Raw genomic sequence first — 24,281 nt, 5'->3', positions numbered from 1 at the left:
ATCTCCCAAAGCCGGGATTTGGGATCCGAGATGATTTGGGATCCCCTAAAACCGCGGTTTGGGATCCCCTAAATCCGGGATTGGGGATCCGGGGCTCGCAGCGCTCCCAGTTCCCGCTGGGCTGTCCCGGAATTCCCGGAATTCCCAGTTCAGGAGGCACGGGGACCTTTATTGAGCGGGGACACCGCGGGGACAGCCCAAGGCCCAGCCGGGACCCCCCCGGCCCGCGGGGACCCCCCCGGATTCCCGAAAAATTCCCAAAAAAATTCCCAAGGAATTCCCGGGGGCGGGGACCGGCCCCTGGCCCCGAGCTGGGAGGGACGGGGACAGCGCGGGGGTGGCACTGGGACCCTCCTGTCCCTGTCCCTCCGCCGGGGGTGACACTGGGGACCCCCTGTGCCCCCCAGTTCCGCTCCTTGTCCCCGTGTCCCCCTCCCGGCGGTGGCACTGCCGTCCCTCTGTCCCTGCCCCCCGCCGTGTCCCCCTGTCACTGTCCCCGTCCCGGAGGTGGCGCTGCTGTCCCCTTGTCGCTGTCCGTGTCCTGGAGGTGGCACTGCTGTCCTTGTCCGTGTCCCTGTTGCTGTTCCTGTGTCCCTGTCCCTGTGTCGCTGTCCCTGTCCGTGTCCCCGTCCCCTGTCCCCGTCCCCGTGTCTCTGTCCCCTCCCACTGTCCCGGTCAGGCTCCCGGCGGTGGCACTGCTGTCCCCCTGTTCCTGTCCCCGTCGCTGTCACTGTCCCGGTGTCCCCGGGGCTCCCCCGCTGTCCCGTGTCCCAGTCACGGTCCCGGTGGCCCTGGTGGCCCGGGCGGTCCCGGTGGCCCCGGGGCTCCCCTCTCTCCCGGCTCCCCCGCTGTCCCCGTCCTTGTCCCCGTCCCGGTCATGGTCCCGGTGTCCCCGCTGTCCCTGTCCCGGTCAGAGTCCCGGTGTCCCCGCTGTCCCCTGTCCCTGTCATGGTCCCTTTGTCCCGGGCAGTCCCGGTGTCCCCGGCTCCTCTCTTATGGCTTCCCCCTGTCCCTGTCCTGTCAGTCCTTGTCCCTGTCACTTATGGTCCGTGGCCGGTGCGGGGTCCCTGGCCCCTGTGGCCCCGGTCAGAGTCCCGCTGTCCCGGTCATGTCCCCTGTCCCTGTCATGGTCCCGGTGTTCCCGGGGCTCCCCTCTCTCCGGCTCCCCGCTGTCCTGTAGTTCCCTTCTCAGCCGGTGTCCCCGCTGTCCCGGGGTCCCGGTGTCCCGGGCGCTCCGGCTCCCCGCTGTCCCCGCGGGGAGCGCTCCCGGGCTCCCCCCTCGGCTCCCGGGGCTCCGCTCCCGCCCGGTGTCTCCGGTTCCCCGCGGGCTCCCGGCAGGCCCAGCCCGCCCTTGGCGCCCTTGGGGCCGGGGAACCCTCGGGCCCCGCTCTCCGCGCGCTCCCGGCGCTCCCAAATCCCCGAGGGCGCCCCCGGGGCCCGGAGCTCCCGCCGCGGCCCCGGACCCGGCATCGCCCGTGAGGCCGCGCGGCCCCGGGAGCCCCGGAACGCCTGGAACGACAAGAGGGGGATGCAGGGAATGGGAATGGACCCGGGAAAACCGGGAATGCCGCGCGGGGAATGGGAATGCTGCCGGGAATTCCACACGGGGAATGGGAATGGTCCCGGGAAAACGGGGAATGGCGCACGGGAAATGGTCCCGGGAAAACCGGGAATGCCACACGGGAAATGGGAATGCTACCGGGAATTCCACACGGGGAATGGGAATGGTCCCGGGAAAACCGGCAATTCCACACGGGAAATGCTCCCGGGAAAACCGGGAATTCCACACGGGAAATGGGAATGATCCCGGGGAAACCGGGAATTCCACACGGGGAATGATCTGGTCCTGGGAAAACCGGGAATTCCATCCTGGGAATGGGAATGATCCCGGGGAAACCGGGAATTCCACACGAGGAGTGCTCTGATCCCGGAAGAACCGGGAATTCCACACGGGGAATGCTCCGGACCCAGGAAAACTGGGAATTCCACAGAGGGAATGCTCCAATCCCGGGAAAACCGGGAATTTCATCCGGGGAATGCTCCACTCCCGGGACATTCGGGAAAACCGAATTTAGAATTTCATCCAGGAAATGCTCTGGTCCCAGGAAAACCGGGAATTTCATCCAGGGAATGCTCTGGTCCTGGAAAACCAGGAATTCTATCCAGGGAATGCTCTGGTTCTGGAAAACCAGCAATTGTATCCCGGGGAATGCTCCGGCCCCAGGAAACCCGGGAATTCCCATCCAGGGAATGCTCCAGTCCCGGGAAAACCAGGAATTCCATTCAGGGAATGGGGAACGCTCCAGTCCTGGGAAAACCGGGAATTCCATCCAGGGAATGCTCTGGTCCTGGAAAACCAGGAATTTCACCCAGGGATTGCTCTGATCCTGGGAGAACTGGGAATTCCATCCCGGGAATGGAGAATGCTCCAGTCCTGGGAAAACCGGGAATTTCATCTGGGGAATGCTCCACTCCCGGGAAATTCGGGAAAACTGACTCCTCCTCCAGCAGGTTTGGGATCAGGATTCCCAAAATCCCACCCCTCATCCAGGGAAGGGTCACCTGTCCCTGGGACAGCCCCAAACCCACGGGATGATCCCAGCCCATTCCAGAAGGATTCCTTAGGATCAGGATTCCCAAAATCCCGCCCCATCCCAAGAAGAGTCACCTCCCTGCTGTCCCTGGGACAGCCGCACACCCATGGGACGATCCCAGCCCATCCCAGACCTCGGCCAGGATCATTCCCGGGGATCAGGACCCCCGATCCCGCCCCATCCCAGGAAAACCCACATTCCCTCCCTCCCTGGCTCCGCGCTGACCGCGGAGCTCGCTGGCGTTCCGCAGCATCTCCCCGTGCCGCGCGTCCACCGCCCTCATCTCCTGCGCGGCCCGGCTCAGGTTCCTCACGCCCAGCTCCAGCCGCGCTGCCAGCAGCCCGGATCGCTCCCGCAGCTCCTCCGCGCCCGCCCGCGCCGCTCCCGGGCTCCGCCGCAGCTCCCGGAGCCGCTCCTGCCCGCGCTGCCGCCTGCGGGCGCGGCGCCGCCGCAGCTCCCGCGCCCCGTCCCGCTGCTCCTCCGGCCGCAGCTGCAGCGCCAGCAGCTCCAGCGCCAGCTCCTGCAGCGCCTCGGAACTCCGCGATGTTTCCCGCACGGCCGGGCCCAGCCCCGCCTGCAGGCTCCGGAGCTGACCCGCGCCCCGCGATGAATCCGCGCGGAGCATCCCGAGGAGCCGAGTCACGTTCTGCCCCTCGGCCGCCGCCGCCCGCAGCGCCGGCATCTCCTCAGCCACGTTCTCCTGGAGCTCACGGAGCCGCCGGGAATTCTGCGCCAGGCTGGAATTCAGCAGCTCCGCCGCCGCTCCAGCCTGGGACTCCCGCCGGGCCGGGTCCCGCAGGGAGTTCCGCAGGCGGGCGGTGCCGCCCTGGCGCTCCCGCAGCCGCGCCGGGCCCCGGCTGATGCTCGCCAGGGAACCGGAGCAGTTTTCCAGCCCCGTGGAGAGGTCGGAGCCGGCGAGGCGGGCCTGGCTCCGGGCGGTTTGCTCCAGCGGGAATTCCTGCACCCGGAGCGTCTCCCGGAGCTCTGAGAGCTCCCGGCCCAGCGCCGCCGTGTCCCAGAACACGGAGCCGTTCCCGGCGCTTCTCCCGCCTGAGATGGGGACAGGATCCGGGCGTTATCCCGTTATCCTGTTACCCCATTATCCCAGTACCCCATCATCCTGCTATCCCACTATCCCGTTATCCCATTACCGCATTTTCCTTGCTATCCCATGACCCTGTTATCCTGGTGTCCCGTTATCCCATTACCCCGTTATCCAGTTACCCCATTACCCTGGTATCCCATTATCCCATTCCCCTGTTATCGCGTTATCCCTTTTTCCTGTCATCCCTTTATCCCAATATCCTGTGATCCTGTTATCCCATTATCCTGTTATCCCATTATCCCATTGTTATCCCATTATCCCATTCTCACCCCATTCTCCCGCTATCCCGTTATCCCATTATCCCGTTATCCCATTATTCTGTTATCCCATTACCACAATATCTCGTTGTCCCGTTGCTATCCCATTATCCCCATTGTCCCGTTGTTATCCCATTGTTTATCCCATTGTTATCCCACTATCCCATTGTTATCCCATCGTTATCCTGCTGTTATCCCACTGCTATCCCATCATTATCCCATTGTTATCTTGTCGTTATCCCATTGTTATCCCATTATCCTGTTATTTCCCTATCCCATTATCCCATTTTCCCATTGTTATCCCCTTGCTATCCCCATTATCCCGTTGTTATCCCGTCGTTATCCCGTCATTATCCTGTTGTTATCCCGTTTTCCTGTTATCCCCTATCCCGTTATCCCATTATTCCATTGTTATCCCATTGTTATCCTATTGTTATCCCATTGTTATCCATTCTATTATTATTCCATTGGTATCCCGTTGTTATCCCATTGTTATCCTGTTTTGTTATCCCGCTATCCCATTGTTATCTCCATTATCCCATCGTTATCCCATCGTTATCCCATCGTTATTCCAAATCCTTGGGAATTCCAGGATTCCGTGATCCCGGAAGTGGGCACGGGGGAAATTCCAGCCTGATCCCAACTCCCTTCCCACCCCAATCCTTCGGAATTCCAGGGTTTTATCACCCTGAAGACGGGAACTGGGACAATTGCAGCCCGATCCCACCCCCAATCCTTGGGAATTCCAGGATTCCGTGATCCTGGAGCTGGGCACCGGGAGATCTTCCCCAAAGCCTCATCCCACCCACCCCACCCTCGGGATCTGCCCAAAATCCTGGGAAAAAAAGCAGGGAGCTGGAAAAGGGGGGGATTCCTGGAAAAGGGGTGAATCCCGGAAAAGGGGGAATCCCTGGAAAAGGGAGGAAACCCGGGAAAAGGGGGGGATCCCTGGAAAAACTCACCCAATTCCTGGAAAAAGGGGAATCCCTGGAAAATAGGGAATCCCTGGAAAAGGGGAATCCCAGGAAAAGGGGAATCCCTGGAAAAGGGGAATCCCTGGAAAAGGGGAATCCCAGGAAAAGGGGGATCCCTGGAAAAGGGGAATCCCTGGAAAAGGGGGATCCCTGGAAAAGCTCACCCAATCCCTGGAAAAGGGGAATCCCTGGAAAAGGGGAATCCCAGGAAAAGGGGGATCCCTGGAAAAGGGGAATGCCTGGAAAAGGGGAATCCCAGGAAAAGGGGAATCCCTGGAAAAGGAAAAGGGGGATCCCTGGAAAGGGGAATCCCAGGAAAAGGGGATCCCTGGAAAAGGGGAATCCCTGGAAAAGGGGGATCCCTGGAAAAGGGGAATCCCTGGAAAAGGGGGATCCCTGGAAAAGGGGATCCTGGAAAAGCTCACCCAATCCCTGGAAAAGGGGAATCCCTGGAAAAGGGGAATCCCTGGAAAAGCTCACCCCTTGCCTGGAGCTGCTGCTGCAGGGAGAGGATCCTGCGCTCCCACGAGGCCTGGGCTGAGCTGATCTCCACGGAGATGGAATCGACCCTCCGGAACGCTGCCCGGGAATTCGGGAATGCCGCGGGATCGGGATGGGCATTCCCACGGGGCTGGGATCTGCCAGAGATCCTCCAGGACTGATCCCTCGGGAATGTGGGATCCCTGGGGATCACCTGGGAGGGGTTGGGATCCAACCCCCTCGGGAATTCCATCCCTTGGGAATTGCCATCCCTGGGATCCCCCTGGGAATTCCCTGGGAATCGCTGGGATCCAACATCCTCCAGGATCTTCCCAGGAATCACTGGGATCCAACACCCTCCAGGAGGGATCCCTTGGGAATTCCATCCCTTGGGAATTGCCATCCCTGGGATCCCCCCTCAGGTGATTCCCGCGGTGCCCATGGATCAATCCCCCCCTCCCGGGATAATTCCCAATGGATCCCGAGGGCTGCTGGAGCCCCGCCCACCATTCCAATCCCGACCTTGAACCCAATCCCAATCCTGACCCAAACCCTGATCCTGACCCCGATCCCAGTCCCGATCCCGTTCCCGATCCCGCTCACCCAGCGCTCCCAGTGTGGCCACAGTGGTCAGGATCAGCCCGGCCATCCCGAACAGGATCCTGATCCCGATCCCAACCCTGACCCTAACCCCAATCCCTATCCTGACCCCAATCCCAACCCTGACCCCAACCCCAATCCCTATCCTGACCCCAATCTCAACCCCCACCCAATCCCAATCCCGATCCCAATCCTGACCCCAGTCCTGATCCCAACCCCTTTCCTGTTCCCAATCCCACTCACCCAGTGCTCCCAGCGTGGCCACGGCCACCAGGATCTGCCCAAACAGGACCCCCGATCCCAATCCCATTCCCGATCCCACTCACCCAGTGCTCCCAGCTTGGCCACGGCAGTCAGAATCAGCCCGGCCATCCCGAACAGGACCCCAATCATGATCCCAATCCTGACCCCAATCCTGATCCCGATCCCAACCCTGACCCCAACCCCAATCCCTATCCTGACCCCAATCTCAACCCCAACCCAATCCCAATCGCGATCCCAAACCCAATCCTAGCCGCAATCCCAACCCTGATCCTGATCCCAATCCTGATCCTGATCCCGCTCACCCAGCGCTCCCAGTTTGGCCACAGCAGCCAGGATCAGCCTGAACAAGATCCTGGTCCCAATCCTGATCCCGATCCTGACCCCAATCCCGTTCCCGATCCCACTCACCCAGTGCTCCCAGCGTGGCCATGGCGGACAGGATCAGCCCAAACAGGACCCTGATCCCAATCCCAACCCCAATCCCATTCCCGAGCCCGATCCCGCTCACCCAGCGCTCCCAGCGTGGTCACGGCCGCCAGGATCAGCCCGGCCATCCCAAACAGGATCCTGATCCCAATCCCAACCCCAATCCCGTTCCCAATCCCGTTCCCAATCCCGTTCCCATCCCAATCCCACTCCCAGCCCCAGCGTTCACCAGATCCCCGCCACCCAACACTATCCAACCTTCCCAATCCCGTTCCCAATCCCGTTCCCAATCCCGTTCCCAATCCCGTCCATCCCAATCCAGCGCTCCCACGTTACGGCCGCCAGGATCAGCCCGGCCATCCCAAACAGGACCCACACGGCCGCGCCCAGCCCGGGATCCCTGCGGCACCGGGACCGGGACCAGCCTGGAAGGGATCCTGGCATTGGGATGGGGCTGCTCCCAATGGCCCCGACCCCAAACCCCAAACCCAAACCCCAAACCCAAAACCAACCCCAAACTACAACCCCAAACCCCAACCTCAACCCCAAACCCCAAACCCCATACCCGACCTCAAAACCCCACCCCACACCCTGACCCCAAACTCTGACCTCACACCCCGACCTCACACCCCAACCCCAAACCCAACCCTGAGCTCAAACCCAACCCCAAACCCCAAACCCAACCCCAAACCCTGACCCCAACCCCTGACCTCACACCCCAACCCCAAACCCAACCCTGAGCTCAAACCCCGACCCCAAACCCTGACCCCAAACCCCGACCCCAAACCCTGACCCCAAACCCTGACCCCAAACCCAACCCCACACCCCAACCTCAAACCTGACCCCGAGCCCAAACCTGACCCCAAACCCCAAACCCTGACCCCGTACCCCACACCCCAACCCCAGACCCAACCCCACACCCCGACCCCAAAGACCAAACCCAACCCCAAACCCCAAACCCCGACCCTAAACCCTGACGCCACATCACAACCCCAAACCCAACCCCAAACCCTGAACCCCAAACCCTGACCCCAAACCCGACCCTAAACCCCAAACCCGACCCCAAACCCTGACCCCAAACCCGCGCTCACCACCCCCTTGGGGCCGAAGGGCGGCCGCGCCTCCTCCTCCTCCTCCTCCTCGGCTGCCGCGGCCTCTGCGGGCACCGAGAGCGAGGTCAGGGACACCGGATCCCATCCCGCATTCCTGGGATCCCAAATCCCACCCAGGGGTCCCTGAGATCCCAAATTCCGTCCCGAGGTTCCCTGAGATCCCAAATCCCACCCTGAGGATCCCTGAGATCCCAAATCCCATTCCAGGCATCCCTGAGCTCCGAGATCCAACTCCTGGGATCCCTGAGATCCTGAATCTCATCTTGGGATCCCTGAGATCCCAAATCTCATCCCAAGGATCCATGAGCTCCAAGATCCCATCCTGAAGATCCCGTTTTGGGATCCCTGAGAGCCCAAACCCCATCCCAGGGATCCCTGAGAGCCCAAATCCCATCCCACGGATGCCTGGGATCCCAAATCCCAATCCAAGGATCCCTGAGAGCCCAGATCCCATCCCAGGATCCCTGATATCCCAAATCCCAATCCAAGGATCCCTGAGATCCCAAATCCCATCCCAGGGATCCCTGAGAGCCCAGACCTGATCCCTGAGAGCCCAAATCCTGTTCTAAGGATCCCTGAGATCCCAAATCTCATCCCAGGATCGCTGGGATCCCAAATCCCACACAGGGATCCCTGAGAGCCCAAATCCCAATCCAAGGATTCCTGGGATCCCAAATCCCAATCCAAGGATCCCTAAGATCCCAGATCCCATCCCAAGGATCCCTGAGATCCCAAATCCCACCCGGGGATCCCTGAGAGCCTGGATCCCCCCCACCATGGATTTTTGGGATATCGCAGTTTGGGTTTTGGGATTCTCCCCTGGTGAGATTTTAGGATTCCCCCCAGGTGGGGTTTTGGGATCTCCTTCCGCCCCATGGATTTTTGGGATTCCTCCAAGTGGGTTTTGGGATTCTCCCAGTTGAGTTTTGGGATTCTCCTGGGTGGGATTTTGGGGTCCCCTCCCAGCGGGATTTTGGGATTCTCCCCTGGTGGGTTTTTGGGATTCCCAAGTGGGTTTTTGGGATCCTGTCCCATGTGGGATTTTGGGGATTCCCTCCACCCCAGTGGGATTTTGGGATCCCCTCCCAGCGGGATTTTGGGATTCTCCCAGGTGGGTTTTTTGGGATTCCCGAGTGGGATTCTGGGATTCCCTCCTGTAAGTTTTTGGAATCACTTTTCTTGGGATTTTGGGATTCCCACTCTAAGTTTTTGAGATCCCCTCCAAAGGGATTTTTGGGATTCTCCTCCAGTGAGATTTTGGGATCCCCTCCCAGTGGGATTTTGGGTTCTCCCGGCTAGGTTTTGGGATTCCCGGGTGGGATTTTGGGATTCCCCCATGTGGGATTTTGGGATTCCCCGTGTGGGTTTTTGGGATTCTCCCAGGTGGGTTTTTTGGGATTCCCAAGTGGGATTTTTGGATTCCCTCCTGTAAGTTTTTGGGTTCCCCTTCCTTGGCATTTTGGGATTCTCTTCCAGTGGGTTTTTCAGATTCTCCTCGGGTGGAATTTTGGGATTCCCGAGTGGGTTTTTGGGATCCCCTCCCAAGTGGGATTTTGGGATTCTCCCCCCCTCCCGGTGGGATTTTGGGATTCTCCCCCTGTGGGTTTTTGGGATTCTCCCGTGTGGGTTTTTGGGATTCCCGAGTGGGTTTTTGGGATCCTGTCCCAAGTGGGATTTTGGGGATTCCCTCCCCCCCAGTGGGATTTTGGGATCCCCTCCCAGTGGGATTTTGGGATTGTCCCCGGGTGCATTTTTGGGATCCCCTCCCAGTGGGATTTTGGGATCCCTTCCCAGTGGGATTTTAGGATTGTGCCCCGGTGGGGTTTTGGGGATTCCCGAGTGGGATTTTGGGATTCTCCCTGGTGGGATTCTGGAGTCCCCTTCCCAGTGGGATTTTGGGATTCTCCCAGGGTGGGATTTGGGATTCCCGGGTGGGATTTAGGGTGCTCACCTCTCATGGCCCCCAATGTGGGCTCAGCGCCCCCAGTTCCCGGAATTCCCGGCCTGAAGCAGCTCCGGGAGCGGCGCCCCCGCTCCGGCCCCGCGGCCCCGAAACCGCCCCGGGGGCATCGCGCGGAATTCCCGGCGGGATCGAGCGGGGAAAAAACGGGGAAAAACCGGTAAAAAATGGGAAAAACAGGGAAAAACCGGGAATGGTGGGAATAGCGGGAAGGAAAAACAGGAATAGCGGGAATAACGGGAAAACTGGAAAAAGGGGGAATAGCGGGAAAAGGTGGAAAAGAGGGAAAAGGTGGAAAAGAGGGAAAAGCGGGAAAAGCAGGAAGAGCGGGAGGAGCGCGGCCCGGCCGGGCTGGACAGCGGCCACCAAAAACCGGGATTTGGGATCGGGGCTGGAAAAGGAGCGGCCGAGGCCGAGCCCGCCCCCGGGGGGGGAAATGGGCGGGAATGGGATTGGGAACGGGGCTGGGATTGGGGCGGGAATAGGGGACAGGTTTGGGGTCTGATCCCTGGATTTGGGGCAGGTGTTGGAAAATGGGGATGCTGGGAATGGCCCCTGGATTTGGGGATCCCATGTGGGAAACGGATCTGGGATGGGATTCCTGATCTGGGATGAGATTCCTGAGCTGGGATGGGATTCCTGGTTTGGGATGGGATTCCTGGGTCTGGAACGGGGATCTGGGATGAGATTCCTGATCTGGGATGAGATTCCTGAGCTGGGATGGGATTCCTGAGCTGGGATGGGATTCCTGGATCTGGAACAGGGATCTGGGATGGGATTCCTGAGCTGGGATGAGATTCCTGGATCTGGGATGGGATTCCTGGATCTGGAATGGGATTCCTGGATCTGGGATGGGATTCCTGAGCTGGGATGGGATTCCTGGGTTTGGGATGGGATTCCTGAGCTGGGATGGGATTCCTGAGCTGGGATGGGATTCCTGGATCTGGAACAGGGATCTGGGCCTTGGATCAGGGATCCTGGGAACATCCCCTGGATCTGGGGCCGGGTCCCTCCTGGATCCCGGGGCGGTTCTGGTGATCCCAGGGCAGGGATGGGATTCCCACGGGATCGGGGCCATCCCGAGGGGTCCCTCACCCCCCATCCCACCCAGGGAATCAAAAATTCCCGGGAATCTGAAGGAGCAGAGCCCCCCTCAGGCTGCATCCTCAGCTCATTCCCGGATTTTGGGGATCCCGGGATCTTCCTCCTCATCATCCTCATCCCCATCCCTGGCAATTCCCAGCCCCTGGAGCTGATCCCAAATCCCTGCTCCGGGATTTCCCGGCTGGTGGATCCCAGTTTGGGATTCCCGGGATTTCTGACCCCTCAGGGCTCTTTGCCCACGCCAGTTTTTTCCAGAATTCCGGGGTTTTAGGGGTCAGAGGGACTTGGGGAGCCCGAAGTGGGAAAAATGGGAAAGGGGGATCCGGAACCTTCGGAAGGAGCCTCGGGAAAAGGCCCTGGAAAAATTCAAATTGGGATTTTAATGGGAATTAAGATTGGGATTTTAATTAGGACTTTAATTGGGATTTTAATTGGGATTTTAATTGGAATTTTAATTGGAATTCAAAATGGGATTTTAATTGGAATTCAGATTGGGACTTTAACTGGGATTTTAATTGGAATTCAAATCGGGATTTTAACTGGGACTTTAATTGGGATTCTAATTGGAATTAAGATCGGGGTTTTAATTAGGACTTTAATTGGGATTGTAATTGGAATTTCGTTCGGGATTTTAATTGGAATTCAAATCGGGATTCAGCCCCCAAGAATTCCCTGGATCTGGGGGTGGATTCACTAAAAACTCCCCCTGGAATGTGAGGGGGAGGAAGGACCTTGGGGCTGTGGAGATAGCCCGAAGAATTCCCGAAGAATTCCCGCTCATCTCCAAGGATTTAACCCCATCCTGCCCGGAGCCGGCGGGAAACGGGAACGGGAGAAGCAGGAAACGCCAAGGCTGGAGTTTAAACTCGGTTTTAATGAAAGCAACGAGAGGTAGAAACAGGAGGGAAAACATCCCGGGGGAGAAAACATTCCAGGGGAGAAAACATCCCATAAAAAACATTCCGGGGGAAAAACATCCCAGGGGAAAACATCGGGGGAAAAATATCCCAGGGGAAAACATCCCATAGAAAACATTCCGGGGGAAAAACATCCCAGGGGAAAAACTCCGGTGAAAACATTCCACAAAAACCATCACAGGGGAAAACATTTCCCTGCCAGCGCAGCAGGAGGTTGAGCCAGGCTTAGTCCAGCCTGAAATCTCCCCCGGGCCTAAACGTGCCCCAAGCCCGGCTTAAAGCTTCATCAGTCCTAAAAGGTTCCAAATCCAGCCTAAAACCTGACCCAGTCCGGCCTAAAACCTCCCACAGCCTGGCCTAAAAGCTCCTCAGTCCGGCCTAAAAGCTCCTCAGTCCAGCCCAAAGCCTCTCCCAGGCCTACAACCTCACTCCGTCCCACCTAAAATCTCTCCCCAGCCTAAAAGTCCCTCAGTTGTGACTTAAATCTTCACCAGTTCCAAAAGGTCCCAAATCCCACCCAAAATCCCCACCCAGTCCTGCTTAACAGAGCCCCAGTCCTGTCTAAAACCTCTCCCAGGCCTAAAGCTCTGCTCAGCCCTGCCCAAAAGCCCCCAGCTCCACCCTAAAGCCTCTCAGTCCCGCCTAAAACCTTCACCAGGCCTAAGAGTGCTCCCGGTGCCGCCTAAAAGCTTTCCTGGTCCCACCTGCACCTCTCCCAGCCTAAAGCCAGATCTCCTGCTCCAGCCTAAGCCGCTCAGGCCCGAGCCAGGGCCCAGCAGCCTCACAGCGTGGCCTGGATCCAGCACATCCCAATCCTGGATCCCAGATCCCCATCCCAGATTCAAATCCTGCATCCCAATCCTGATCCTGATCCCAGATCCCAATCCCACTCCTAGATCCCAATCCCAGCTCCCAGATCCTGATCCCGGATCCCAGCTCCCAATCCTGATCCTGATCCCAGATCCCAATCCCACTCCCAGATCCCAATCCCAGCTCCCGGATCCTGATCCCGGATCCCAGCTCCCAATCCTGATCCTGATCCCAGATCCCAGATCTCAACTCCTGATGCCAGATCGTGATCCCAAATCCCAGTCCCAGCTCTCGGATCCTGATCCAGGATCCCAGCTCCCGATCTCCATCTTGATCCCAGCTCCTGGATCTTGGATCCCAATCCCAGCTCCCACATCCCAGTCCTGGCTGTCACATCCTGATCCTGGATCCCAGTCCCAGATCCCAATCCTGGCTCCTGGATCCTAATCCTGGATGCCAATCCCAGCTCTCGGATTCTGATCCCGCATCCCAGCTCCCAATTTTGGCTTCTGGATCCCAGATCCCAAACCTGCCTGTCAGACCCTGATCCTGGATCCCAATCCCAGCTCCCAGTCCTGGCTCCTGGAGCTTGATCTCGGATCCCAACCCCAAATCCCAATTCCAGCTCTTGGATCCTGATCCAGGATCCCAGATCCCAATCCTGGCTCCCCGATCCTGATCCGAACTCCAACGTCCCAATCCCAATCCCAGCTCCCGGATCTTGGTTCCCGATCCCAATCCCAGCTCCTGGATCTTGGTTCCCGATCCCAATCCCGGATCCCCATCCCAGCTCCTACCCGAGCGCGTTCTGCACCTGTTGCCGGTATCCCTCCAGGATCTCCATCGCGCGCAGCCGCTGCAGCTCGTTCTCCTCCCCGTGCCCGTGCCCGTGCCTTCCTTTCCTTTTCCCTTTCCCACCCCAATCCCCGCTCCCATCCCGACTCCCGCACCCGGGCCATTCCCAGCGCACCTCCAGCGGCAGCCCGGGCACGCAGAGCAGCGCTCCCAGCTCCTCCTCCCGCAGCCGCTGGGCCGCGATTCCCACCCGGAGCAGCGGCAGCGCGGCCGCCCAGCCCTGCCCGAGCGCCCGCGCCACCCTGACCAGCGCCAGCACGGCCTCCCGCCGCTCACGGCGCTCCAGGCGCCGCGACAGCCCAGGAGGGCGGCGGCCGCAGCAGCTCCCACAGCCAGGCGGGTTTGGGCTCCAGCAGCACCGCGCCACCGCCCGGCGCCCGAACACCTCCCGCAGCAGCACCGGCACACCTCGGCCCGGGCGGGCTCCGCAGCGGGAAGGCGTCCAGCCAGCCCGAGCTCGTCCTGCACCAGCAGCAGCGCCCGAACCCCTCGGGGCTCTGCGGCAACCCCGCGCAGAGCCCGAGCCGCAGCCGGGACCAGGGGCCCCGCTCCCGCTGCGGGGCCGGCTGCGCCGTCAGCATCGGGATCCCTGTCCTGGCACTTTCGGGGCAGCGCCGCGCCCAGCGCGCCGCGTCCTCGCGGGCGTTCCTCCAGGAGCACACGAGCCGCACGCGGCGCAGCGTTCCCTCGACGCCCTCGTGGCCCCGGCGGTGGCACTGCGCCACGATCTCCTGCTGCTCGGACGCCGACGGCTCCCAGACCGTCCGGCTGCTCACGGAGTTCTGGGCCACGGCCCTGGCTCTGGCGCTCGCCGCCTGCATCCATCTCCTCTCATCCGCGCTGCCGCCTGTTCCCGCCTGGCGGATCTGCAGCATTCCCGGGAAGGAGCGGAGCCAGTGCAGCACCTTGAGCCCGGCGTCCTCGCCGCAGCGCCAGCCCTGCTCCCGGCACTTCAGCCTCGCCTCCAGCCTGGGCAAGCTGCAATAGAGGAACAGCGGGCGGCAGCTCCGGTGCTGCTTCAGCAGCTCCTGCAGCGCCTCCAGCGCCGCCTCCTCCTCCTCAGGGCCCCGCCGCAGCCCCAGCAGCCACCGCTCCTCCAGGCTGACGGCGGCGAAGGCCACGGACTGTTTTCCGCACGATCCCTTCTCCACAGCCAGGAACCAGACGTTGGCTTTGGGAATGTCGGCAGGCAGCGGGATCAACACGGTTTGGGATTCCTTCCTCTCCGCGCCCTTGGTGGTCACCAGCAGCCTCCATCGCCCCGGGAGCTTGGAGTCGCCGGCGCAGCCGTCGAGCAGCGGCTCGCCCCGGAGCAGGTACCGCCCGGCGGGCCCTCGGATGAGGATGGGAGCCGGCCCCGTGAGTTTCTGGAAGGCCTGGACGGCCCGGACGGCCGCCAGGCACGCGGCGTCCTGCGGGGCCCAGCTCTGGCCGCTGAGCTTGTAGGAGCAGTGCCGCAGCGGGAGCAGCGCTCCCTCCTTCTCCTGCAGCAGCACGGCTCCCACCGTGCGCTCGCGCACCGACAGCCGGATCACGAAGGGCCGGCATTTGGAAGGGAACAGCAGGGCGGGCGCCGCCTTCAGAGCCTCCTTCAGCCGCCGCAGCTGCTCCCGGCCCTCCCGTTCCCATTCCTGCTGCCACTCCCGTCCCCGCTCCCCTTCCCACCTCTCCGGCGCCGCCAGGCCCTGCAGCGGCAGTGCCAGCTCCAAGTAGTCGGCGATGAATTCCTTCAAATCGTTGAACTTGCCGAGGACGGAGTGGAGCCGGGCGGGATCCCAGGGCCCGGCGGCGTCGCAGTCCTGGCAGATCTGCCGCAGCTTCTCGTGGGGCACGCGGCGCCCCGCGGCGCTCAGGGTCATGCCCAGGTAATCCACCTCGGGCCGCACCAGCTGCGCCTTGGCGCGGTTCACTTTGAAGCCGGTGCTTTGGATCAGCTGCAGCACGCGGCGGGTCCGGAACCGCAGCTGCCGCCGGCGCTTCGCGGTGATCAGGATGTCGTCGGAGTAGTGAAAGACGTTGCGGGCAACGTCAGGGTGCAGCCGGGCCAGCATGGCGGCCACGCGGCGGTGCAGGATGGAGCCGGTGCCGCGGAACCTCGGCGGCAGCCGCGTGAACAGGAACTGCCGGCCCCGGAAGGTGAAGGCGAAGCGGCGCCAGCACTCGGGCGCCAGCGGGATGGCCAGGCAGGCGTTGGACAGGTCCAGCACGGAGAAGAAGCGGCTGCGGGGGTTGATGGAGGTCAGGAGCCCGTCCCGGTCCAGCGGCTCCTGCGGCTCCACAGGGGTGGCGTCGTTGAGGGCGGCGCAGTCCAGGCTCAGGCGGACGCCGCGCCCGTGTGGCTTTTGGTAGAGAATCAGGGGATTGTTGGATTCGGAGGTGCCCTCCACCACGATTCCCTGCTCCAGGTACTCCTGCAGCAGCTCCGCCATCTGCCTCTCCTTGTGCGGGCGCAGCGGGCGCTGCCGCTGGAAGGGCACCGGGGCCCCGTGCAGCTGCTCCTCCTCGGCCACCCGCCCGCAGTCCAGCCGGGAGCGCGCCCACACCTCCGGGAACCGCAGCTCCAGGCGGCTGGGAGCCTGCACGGCGTTCAGCGCGGCCTGATCCTCATCCTCATCCTCATCCTGCTCCTGATCCTCATCCTGCTCCGGATCCTGCTCCTGCTCCTGCTCCAAGCCCGAGTCCTCCTCCGTGCTCTCGGCATTCCCAACGACCCTCAGCATTCCGAGGAAGCTCCTGTCATTCCCGCTGGGAGTGTCGCAGTCTGGGCTGGCTCCAGGGCTCTGCTCCCAGCCCGAGTCCTCCTCCGCACTCTCAGTGCTCCCGCTGGCCCTCAGCATTCTGAGGAGGCTCCGGTAATTCCCGCCGGGAATGCCGCGGTCCGGGCTGGCTCCGGAGCCCCGCTCCCGCCGGGCGCTGCGGGTCCCCGGCCCCTCGGGGTAGCTGCCGAGGGGCGTCCCCGCGATGCGCCGCGCCAGCCCGGCCGCCAGCTCCGCCGTGGGCTTCCCCTGCCAGCTCTGCATGTCCTCTCCCAGCTGGAGCAGCCTCTGCCAGAGCCACTCCCTGCGCTCCGCTCCCGACGGAGGCTCCGTCCGTCTGTCCCTTCCAGGGCTGGCGGCAGCGGCCGTGTCCCTCCCCCGGCTCTGGGAATTGCTGCTGGGCTCTCCCTCCTCATCCTGCCCGCTGCAAACCCAGAACGCGGGAACACAAACAGGCCGATCCGTCCCTTCCCTGGGCACATTCCCATTCCGGGTGGCACCGTCCTTGTCCTCGCTCTGGGAATTGCTGCTGGGCTCTCCCTCCTCATCCTCCCTTTTGGGAGCCCAGACCGTGGGCACGCACACGGGCCGATCTGTGCCTTCCCTGGGCACATTCCCATTGCGGGTGGCACTGTCCTTGTTCCTGCTCCGGGAATTGCTGCTGGGCTCTCCCTCCTCATCCTCCCTGCGCCCAGCCCGGGTTGGGATCGGGGGCGGGGCCGGGGCCCGACGCCGAGGCCGATCTGTCCCTTCCCTTGGCACATTCCCGTTCCGCATGGCACTGCCCTTGTCTCGGCTCTGGGAATTGCTGCTGGGCTCTCCCTCCTCATCCTCCCCACTGACAGCCCAGACCGAGGGCACGCACACAGGCCGATCCGTCCCTTCCTTCAGCACATTCCCATTCCGGGTGGCAGCGCCCATGTCCCGGCTCCGGGAATTGCTGCTGGGCTCTCCCTCCTCATCCTCCCTGCGCCCAGCCCAGGGTGGGAGTGGGGGCGGGACCCTACACCGAGGCCGATCCATCCCTTCCTTAGGCACATTCCCATTGCGGGTGGCACTGTCCTTGTCCTTGTCCGTGTCCCTCCCCCGGCTCCGGGAATTGCTGCTGGGCTCTCCCTCCTCATCCTGCCCGCTGACAATCCAGAACGCGGGAACGCAGACAGGATGATCCATCCCTTCCCTGGGCACATTCCCATTCCGGGTGGCAGCGCCCACGTCCCCAGTCCGGGAATTGCTGCTGGGCTCTCCCTCCTCATCCTCCCTGTTCCTAGCCCGGGGTGGGATCGGGGGTGGGGCCGGGGCCCGACGCCGAGGCCGATCTGTCCCTTCCTTTGGCACATTCCCGTTCCGCATGGCACTGCCCTTGTCCTTGTCCGTGGCCCGGCTCCGGGAATTGCTGCTGGGCTCTCCCTTCTCATCCTCCCCACTGACAGCCCGGACCGAGGGCAGGCGCACGGACCGATCCATCCCTTCCCTTGGCACATTCCCGTTCTGGCTGACACTGTCCTTGTCCTTGTTCCTGCTCCAGGAATTGCTGCTGGGCTCTCCCTCCTCATCCTCCCTGTTCCCAGCCCGCGGTGGGAGCGGGGCCCGACGCCGAGGCCGATCCGTCCCTTCCCTGGGCACATTCCCGTTCCTGGCCTGGCGTGGGACATCCGGCTTGTCCCCAAAGTCCCTCCCGAGGCCTCGGATCCCGCTGGGGCTGCTCCTCACCTGCGGCTGCGGCTGCGGGCTCCCGGCGGCTCCCGGTGGATGCTGCGGGAGAGCTCCGCGACCCCCGGCTCCGGGGGGACCCTCCGGGAGAGCTCCGCGCTCCCCGGCTCCGGGGGGACCCTCCGGGAGAGCTCCGCGACCCCCGGCTCCGGGGGAACCCTTCGGGAGAGCTCCGCGCTCCCCGGCTCCGGGGGACCCTCCGGGCGCCTCCTCCTCCAGGGCGGGAAGCGGAACATGGCCCCGGAAAGCGGCACAGGAACGGCGCCTCCTCTCCTCGCCGGGGCTGCTGGCGGTGCCCCGGCAGTGACAAAAGTGTCCCGGGAGTCCCAAAAGTGTCCCGGGAATTCCGGCAGTGCCGTGGGTGTCCCAGGAATTTTCTCAGTCCCAAGAGTGACCCAGGGAATTTTCAGAGCCCCAAAAGTGGCCCGGAAATTCCAAAAGCGGCCCAGGAATTCCGGTAGTCCCGGGGATGTTCCGGCGATGTGCCAGGGATGTGCGGAGTGTGTCCCGGGAATTTTCTGTCCCACGAGTGTCCCGGGAATTTTCTCAGTCCCAAAGGTGTCCCGGGAATTTTCTCAGTCCCACGAGCGTCCCGGGATGTCCCAGGGATGTCCGGAGGGTGTCCCAGGAATTTTCTCAGCCCCACGAGCGTCCCGGGAATTCCGCCAGCCCCGGGATGTCCCCGCGGTGCCGCCCGACGGTTCCGCGCCCGGGGGAGGAAGAGGAAGTTGGGGACGAGGAGGAGGAAGACGAGGAGGACGAGGAGGAGGAGGAGGAGGAAGGTGCGCGCTCTTTCCGGGGCCGCCGAGGTCACCGCGCCGCCCCCGCTGCCGCTCCGGTGATTCCCGGTGCCGGGGAACGGCCCCGCGTCCGCCGGAGCTGCGGGAGCGGCGAGACACGAACTTTAATGAATCCCGAGATTTCAGAGGAGCTTTGAGCCAGAGAGAAGCTTTGCTGGAGTTAATTCGAATAAATGGGTAGGCCTTGATGAAGTTAAGGGGTAGTTAACTAATAACTGATCGCTTGCCAGCGCCGTGTTGGGTTAGCTGGGTTGGTAATGAGTTTAGAAATTGATAAATAGCTTTTGGGAACGTGAGACAATTGTAGGAACATAAAACAAATTCCTCCGTTCTGAAACCAAACGCAGACGGGGGAGCGGGAGCTCTGCCAAGGGTTCATTTGTCAGGTTTGCATTGGAAAAGTAGAAAGGTCAGAACGAGGAAAACTTCATTTGCTTCCTCATTTTGGGACCCCGACCCATGAAGGGACCACCGACCCATTTCAAAGAACAAACTGCGCATGCTTAACAACTTTTGACCTAATTACCATGCTTAATGGCTTTTGAACTAATTCCCGTAGTTCTGAATATTTGTATTTTGGGTATTCACTACTTGTGCCGATAAAAAGGGCTCTGGAATCACCTGTAAATCGCGGTGTGAATTTTTGGGAGCTATCCCACAATAAACACAAATAAACGTGTATTTTCTAACTCTAAACTGTCAGAGAGTTTTTGTCCATACTAGCTGGATATCGGGACTGGATCAATATCCATATTTTTAATAAATCACCAGAGCCGGGAGTGACCCCCCTGTGCACCCCAAATTTCCCCTCTCCCGCCCCTTCCTGTGGGGCTGAGCCCCCCCCAAATGGGGGCAGCGACCCCCGGGATCCGGGAAGGGAAAAGGAACCCCCGGGAGAAGGCGCGTCCCGCAGAACGCTGGGGAAACCCGGCCCGACGTGTGTCCCGACATGTCCGGACATGGCCCCGCATGTCGCGACATGGCCCCTGCTGAGCGCGACCCGGGAGCGACGGGCCCGCCCCGATCCCGGGGTCCTCTCCCGCATTCCCGGGATCCCGCTCCCGTTCCCGGGGTCCCGTTCTCATTCATGGGGTCCCGCTCCCGTTCCCGGCCTCCCATCCGCCCCATCGTTCCATTCGGTCCCTCCATTCCGCGCTTGGTCCTCCCGCATTCCCGGGGTCCCGCTCCCGTTCCCGGGGTCCCGCTCCCATTCCCGGGGTCCTCCCCGCATTCCCGGGGTCCCGTTCGCATTCCCGGGGTCCCGTTCCCATTCCCGGGGTCCCGCTCCCGTTCCCGGGGTCCTCCCCGCATTCCCGGGGTCCCGTTCCCGTTCCCGGGGTCCCGTTCCCATTCCGGGGGTTCCGTTCCCATTCCGGGGGTCCCGCTCCCATTCCCGGGGTCCCGTTCCCGTTCCCGGGGTCCCCCCCACATTCCCGGAATTCCCCCTCCCACTCCCGGATCCCGCAGCCCCCCGAGTGTCCCGTACCCGCTCCGGGGTCCGCAGCCGGGCCGGGGGTCCCCGGTACCGATCCCGATCCCGATCCCGTTCCCGATCCCGGTCCCGATCCCGATCCCGGTCCCGATCCCGATCCGGATTCGGATCCGAGTCCCCTCGGGACGGGGGCGGTCCCGGCCCCGCCCCGCCCCCCGCCCGCTGTCCCGGTTCCCGGTTCCCATTGTTCTCCGGGAATGACGGACGGCCCGGGTGGGAACGGGGGGGGGCCGTGCCTCAGTTTCCCCCTGGAATGTGCGGCCCCAGGAGCGGGAATTTGGGGCGGGAATGTGGGGGATCCCAGGATTGGGGGTCTGTGCCTCAGTTTCCCCCTGGAAATACCGCAGTAAAGAGCCGGAATTTGAGGGATCCCAGGATGAAGGGGGTTTCGTGCCTCAGTTTCCCCAGGAATGTGCAACTCCAGGAATTTGAGGCGGGAATTTCGGGGCGGGAATTTGGGTGGTCCCAGGACTGGGGGGTTTGTGCCTCAGTTTCCCCCTGGAATGCTGCAGGAAGAAGCGGGAAATTCGGGGGATCCCAGGATGAGGGGTGTTGTGCCTCAGTTTCCCTCTGGATTACCACACGAACCAGCAGGTATTTGGGGGATCCCAGGATGGATGGGGGGAGGTGTGCCTCAGTTTCCCCTGGAATAGCGCAGGAAGCAGCAGGAATTTGGGGGATCCCAGGATTGAGCGGGGTGTTTGTGCCTCAGTTTCCCCCAGGAATGCGCAACTCCAGGAATTTGGGTGATCCCGGTGTAATACGTGATGTAAAGTAACTCATGCTTAGGCGGGAAATGTAGAAAATAATAAATTGTAAAATAAATTAAACATCCAGCGGGCCTCTGACCATGAGCAGCCCACAGACAGACTGCCACTCTGGAATTACTGTGACACGTAAAGTAACATAATTCACGCTTAGGCGGAAAATGTATAAAATTAAAAAAATGTAAAATAAATTCAGCATCCAACGGGCCTCTGACCACGGGCAGCCCGCAGACAGATTGCCGTACAGAAGTTGCTGTGATATGTAACGTAAAATAATAATTCATACTTAAGGGTGCAATCTATGATGTAAAGTAATTCATGCTTAGGCGGGAAATGTATAAAATGATAAATTGTAAAAGAAATTAAACATCCAACGGGCCTCTGACCATGAGAAGCCTGGAATTGCCACTCCGGAATTACCCAACTCCCGGTGGCAGCAGGAGGAGAATGCCTCGTTTAATGATAAAAGGACGCGGAGATTGGGCGTCCCCCGGAGCCATCAGGGAACACCCAAGAACGATCGACATTCTATAGACGTTGAAATAAACACTCAGGGCAGGAGACTTTTCTCCTTTTAATGCCTGTATTAAAAGTGATCAGCTCAAGATTGGGAAGCTCGACGGGTCTGCAGTCTCCGTCTTCTTTCCAGCGTGGCTCCGAGGAGGAGGATGTGCAGCTTTGTCCACGAGGGGCAGAGCCGGCGGGGGGGGGTCTGATCCTCACAAGGACTTCTGGGCAGGACCCCGGTGTTTTCCGCTTTTCCCTGCTTCCCGGCTTCAGGTCCTGGTCTCAGACAGCTTCTGCAGTCAGGGCGAGGGGCACCAAGGTCTCCCAACATCTCTGCAGGTCTAGCACTTTGTTCCTCACATCCAGGAATCACTCTAATTTCCCAATCTTATATTTGGCTCGTTGTTTTGGGGTTTTTTTTATAAGTTCAATACGTCCCATGGTACACTGGTTCTCAAAATCTGCATATTCTGATGTCCTTTTCTCTCCCTGACTGGGAGCGGTACCTTTGCCTTAGGGCAGGGTTTTACCGATACAAAAGGAGGGCTATCACCCTGCCCTGGCTAGGGTCGTTAAGTGATACAAAGAGAACGATTAACTCTAACGACTTGTAATTAACATAACAAGCAACACCGCCGCGGCAACTCCGGGTCTAAATATTGTAACTTAGTTTTTCTACAGAAATAAAATTTACCCAAATTCCGTTCATAACAGATGTCGTCAATCAAGATCACAGAAATCGCCAGAAAGATAAATCTGAATACGCCGCTTCCCCTGACACGATCAGCGCCTGCCGCCGCCCAGGACGCAGCGATCGTCCAGCCCCGCGCGGTGAAAGGTGTGAGAAACGCATGTATTTCATGATCGGCTTGTCGCAAATATTAAAATGAATATTATATGTGTTGTGTTAGCAAGTAATGCTGTATTAATTCTCTTAAGTGCTGTAGAGTTTTAGGTTATAAAAAAATTGCTAAAATAGAAACTGGGCTATATAAGATGCTTTGTTTAAAAGAGAGGACTCGCAGCGAGATAACAGCCACAGGACACCTAAATCTTTCAGAAGAGAAGAATTTATTGCTTTCCTATCAGAAGAAACGAGCTGCTTCCCGCCTCGAAGGCGCCGTGGGTGTTGGAAAGGAGAAGCTGACGCTGACCAGACAAAAATCCTGTGTTTGAATAGGAATTTATGCATCATGTGTGAAGTGTATGAATACGCAACAGGCTGTTGCTCTTAAGGATCACTCCTTCTGTTAGAGGGGTGTCCTTTTTCCTGGGTGTCCGTAACTCTCTGTCTTTATTGTCTCACATTGTCTTAAATCCTGGTTGTCCCAATTATTATTCCTCTGACTGTATTACTGTTTTTATAACCGTTTTTATTACTAGTAAACTTTTAAAATTTCGAAAACGAGTGATTGGCGTTTTTCACAAAAGGAATTCTCACACGCGTGGGGTTACAAAAGGAATCGGGGCGCCTCTGCCCCAGGCGTGAAAACCTGAATAAAACAGCGCTGCTGGAAATGGCATTGGTGAGCAGAGGGATGTGACAGAGATCCAGGCTCACCCAGCGCCGATCCCGACGCTGTCCCTTCGGCTGTGGGTTGTGAGAACCGAATTTTTAGTCGCGAAAATAAAATCTTTCGCATTTATTAAATTGGATTTCTCGTTGTTAACTTATAATATGAATAGAGGGAGATCTGATGCAATACAGGCCGGATTCAGGTTCACCCAGCGCCGACCCCGGGCCCGACGCTGTCCCTTTGATTGTGACCTTTGAGAACTGAGTTTCTAACCACGAAAATAAAATCTTTTGTATTTATTAATTTGGCTTTCCTATTGATCATTTATAACATGAACAGAGGGACATCTGATGCGATAGAGGGTCGGATCCAGGTTCATCCAGCACCGATCCTGGGCTCCACGCTGCCTCTATGGCTGTGGCTTAATTTTTAGTCACAAAAATAAAATCTTTTGCATTTAATAATTTGGATTTCTCGTTGGTCATTTATAAAATGAACAGAGGGGATTCGATGCAATAGAGGTCGGATCCAGGTTCATCCAGCACCGATCCCAACTCTGTCCCTTTGGCTGTGCGTTTTGAGAACCGAATTTTAGTCATGAAAATAAAATCTTTTGCATTTATTAATTTGGATTTCTCATTGATAATTTATAACATGAACAGAGGGAGATTCAGTGCAATAGAGGTCGGATCCAGGTTCACCCAGCGCCAATCTCAGGCCCAACATTGTCCCTTTGGCTGTGGGTTTTGAGAAGCAAATTTTTAGTCACAAAAATAAAATCTTTTGTATTTATTAATTTGGCTTTCCTATTGATCATTTATAACGTGAACAGAAGAGATTTGATGCAATAGAGGTTGGATCCAGGTTCACCCAGCGCCGCTCCCGGGCTCAACTCTGTTCCTTTGGCTGTGGGTTTTGAGAACCAAATTTTAGTCACAAAAATAAAATCTTTTGCATTTATTAATTTGGATTTCTGATTGATAATTTATAGCGTGAACAGAGGGGATTCAATGCAATGGAGGACGGATCCAGGTTCACCCAGTGCCAGTCCTGGGCTCCACGCTCTCTCTATGGCTGTGGGTTTTGAGAAGCGAATTTTTAATCACGAAAATAAAATCTTTCGTATTTATTAATTTGGCTTTCCTATTGATCATTTATAACGTGAACAGAAGAAATTTGATGCGATAGAGGGTCAGATCCAGGTTCATCCAGCACCGATCCTGAGCTCCACGCTCTCTCTTTGGCTGTGGCTTAATTTTTAGTCACAAAAA

General features: G+C 59.4%; 2 protein-coding genes across 2 annotated transcripts; both read right to left on the bottom strand.

Annotated features, from left to right (window-relative positions):
- Positions 1-774: 774 nt before the first annotated feature.
- SCARA3 (scavenger receptor class A member 3) lies at positions 775-6,382 on the bottom strand. Its single transcript, XM_030944806.1, has 5 exons — positions 6,337-6,382; positions 5,411-5,752; positions 2,791-3,644; positions 1,232-1,509; positions 775-901 (listed from the first exon to the last, which is right to left on the bottom strand). Exons 1-5 carry the CDS (start codon positions 6,380-6,382, stop codon positions 775-777), a joined length of 1,647 nt encoding a protein of 548 aa, XP_030800666.1.
- Positions 6,383-6,949: 567 nt separating this feature from the next.
- LOC115901835 lies at positions 6,950-20,277 on the bottom strand. Its single transcript, XM_030944804.1, has 5 exons — positions 20,214-20,277; positions 13,867-18,806; positions 13,401-13,781; positions 7,775-7,906; positions 6,950-7,100 (listed from the first exon to the last, which is right to left on the bottom strand). Exons 2-5 carry the CDS (start codon positions 17,679-17,681, stop codon positions 6,950-6,952), a joined length of 4,479 nt encoding a protein of 1,492 aa, XP_030800664.1. The 5' UTR covers positions 17,682-18,806; positions 20,214-20,277.
- Positions 20,278-24,281: the final 4,004 nt, after the last annotated feature.

The sequence above is a fragment of the Camarhynchus parvulus genome, chromosome 3, assembly GCF_901933205.1.
Source record: "Camarhynchus parvulus chromosome 3, STF_HiC, whole genome shotgun sequence".
Taxonomy (NCBI): Eukaryota; Metazoa; Chordata; class Aves; order Passeriformes; family Thraupidae; genus Camarhynchus; species Camarhynchus parvulus.
This window is presented reverse-complemented; position numbering and strand designations above follow the sequence as displayed.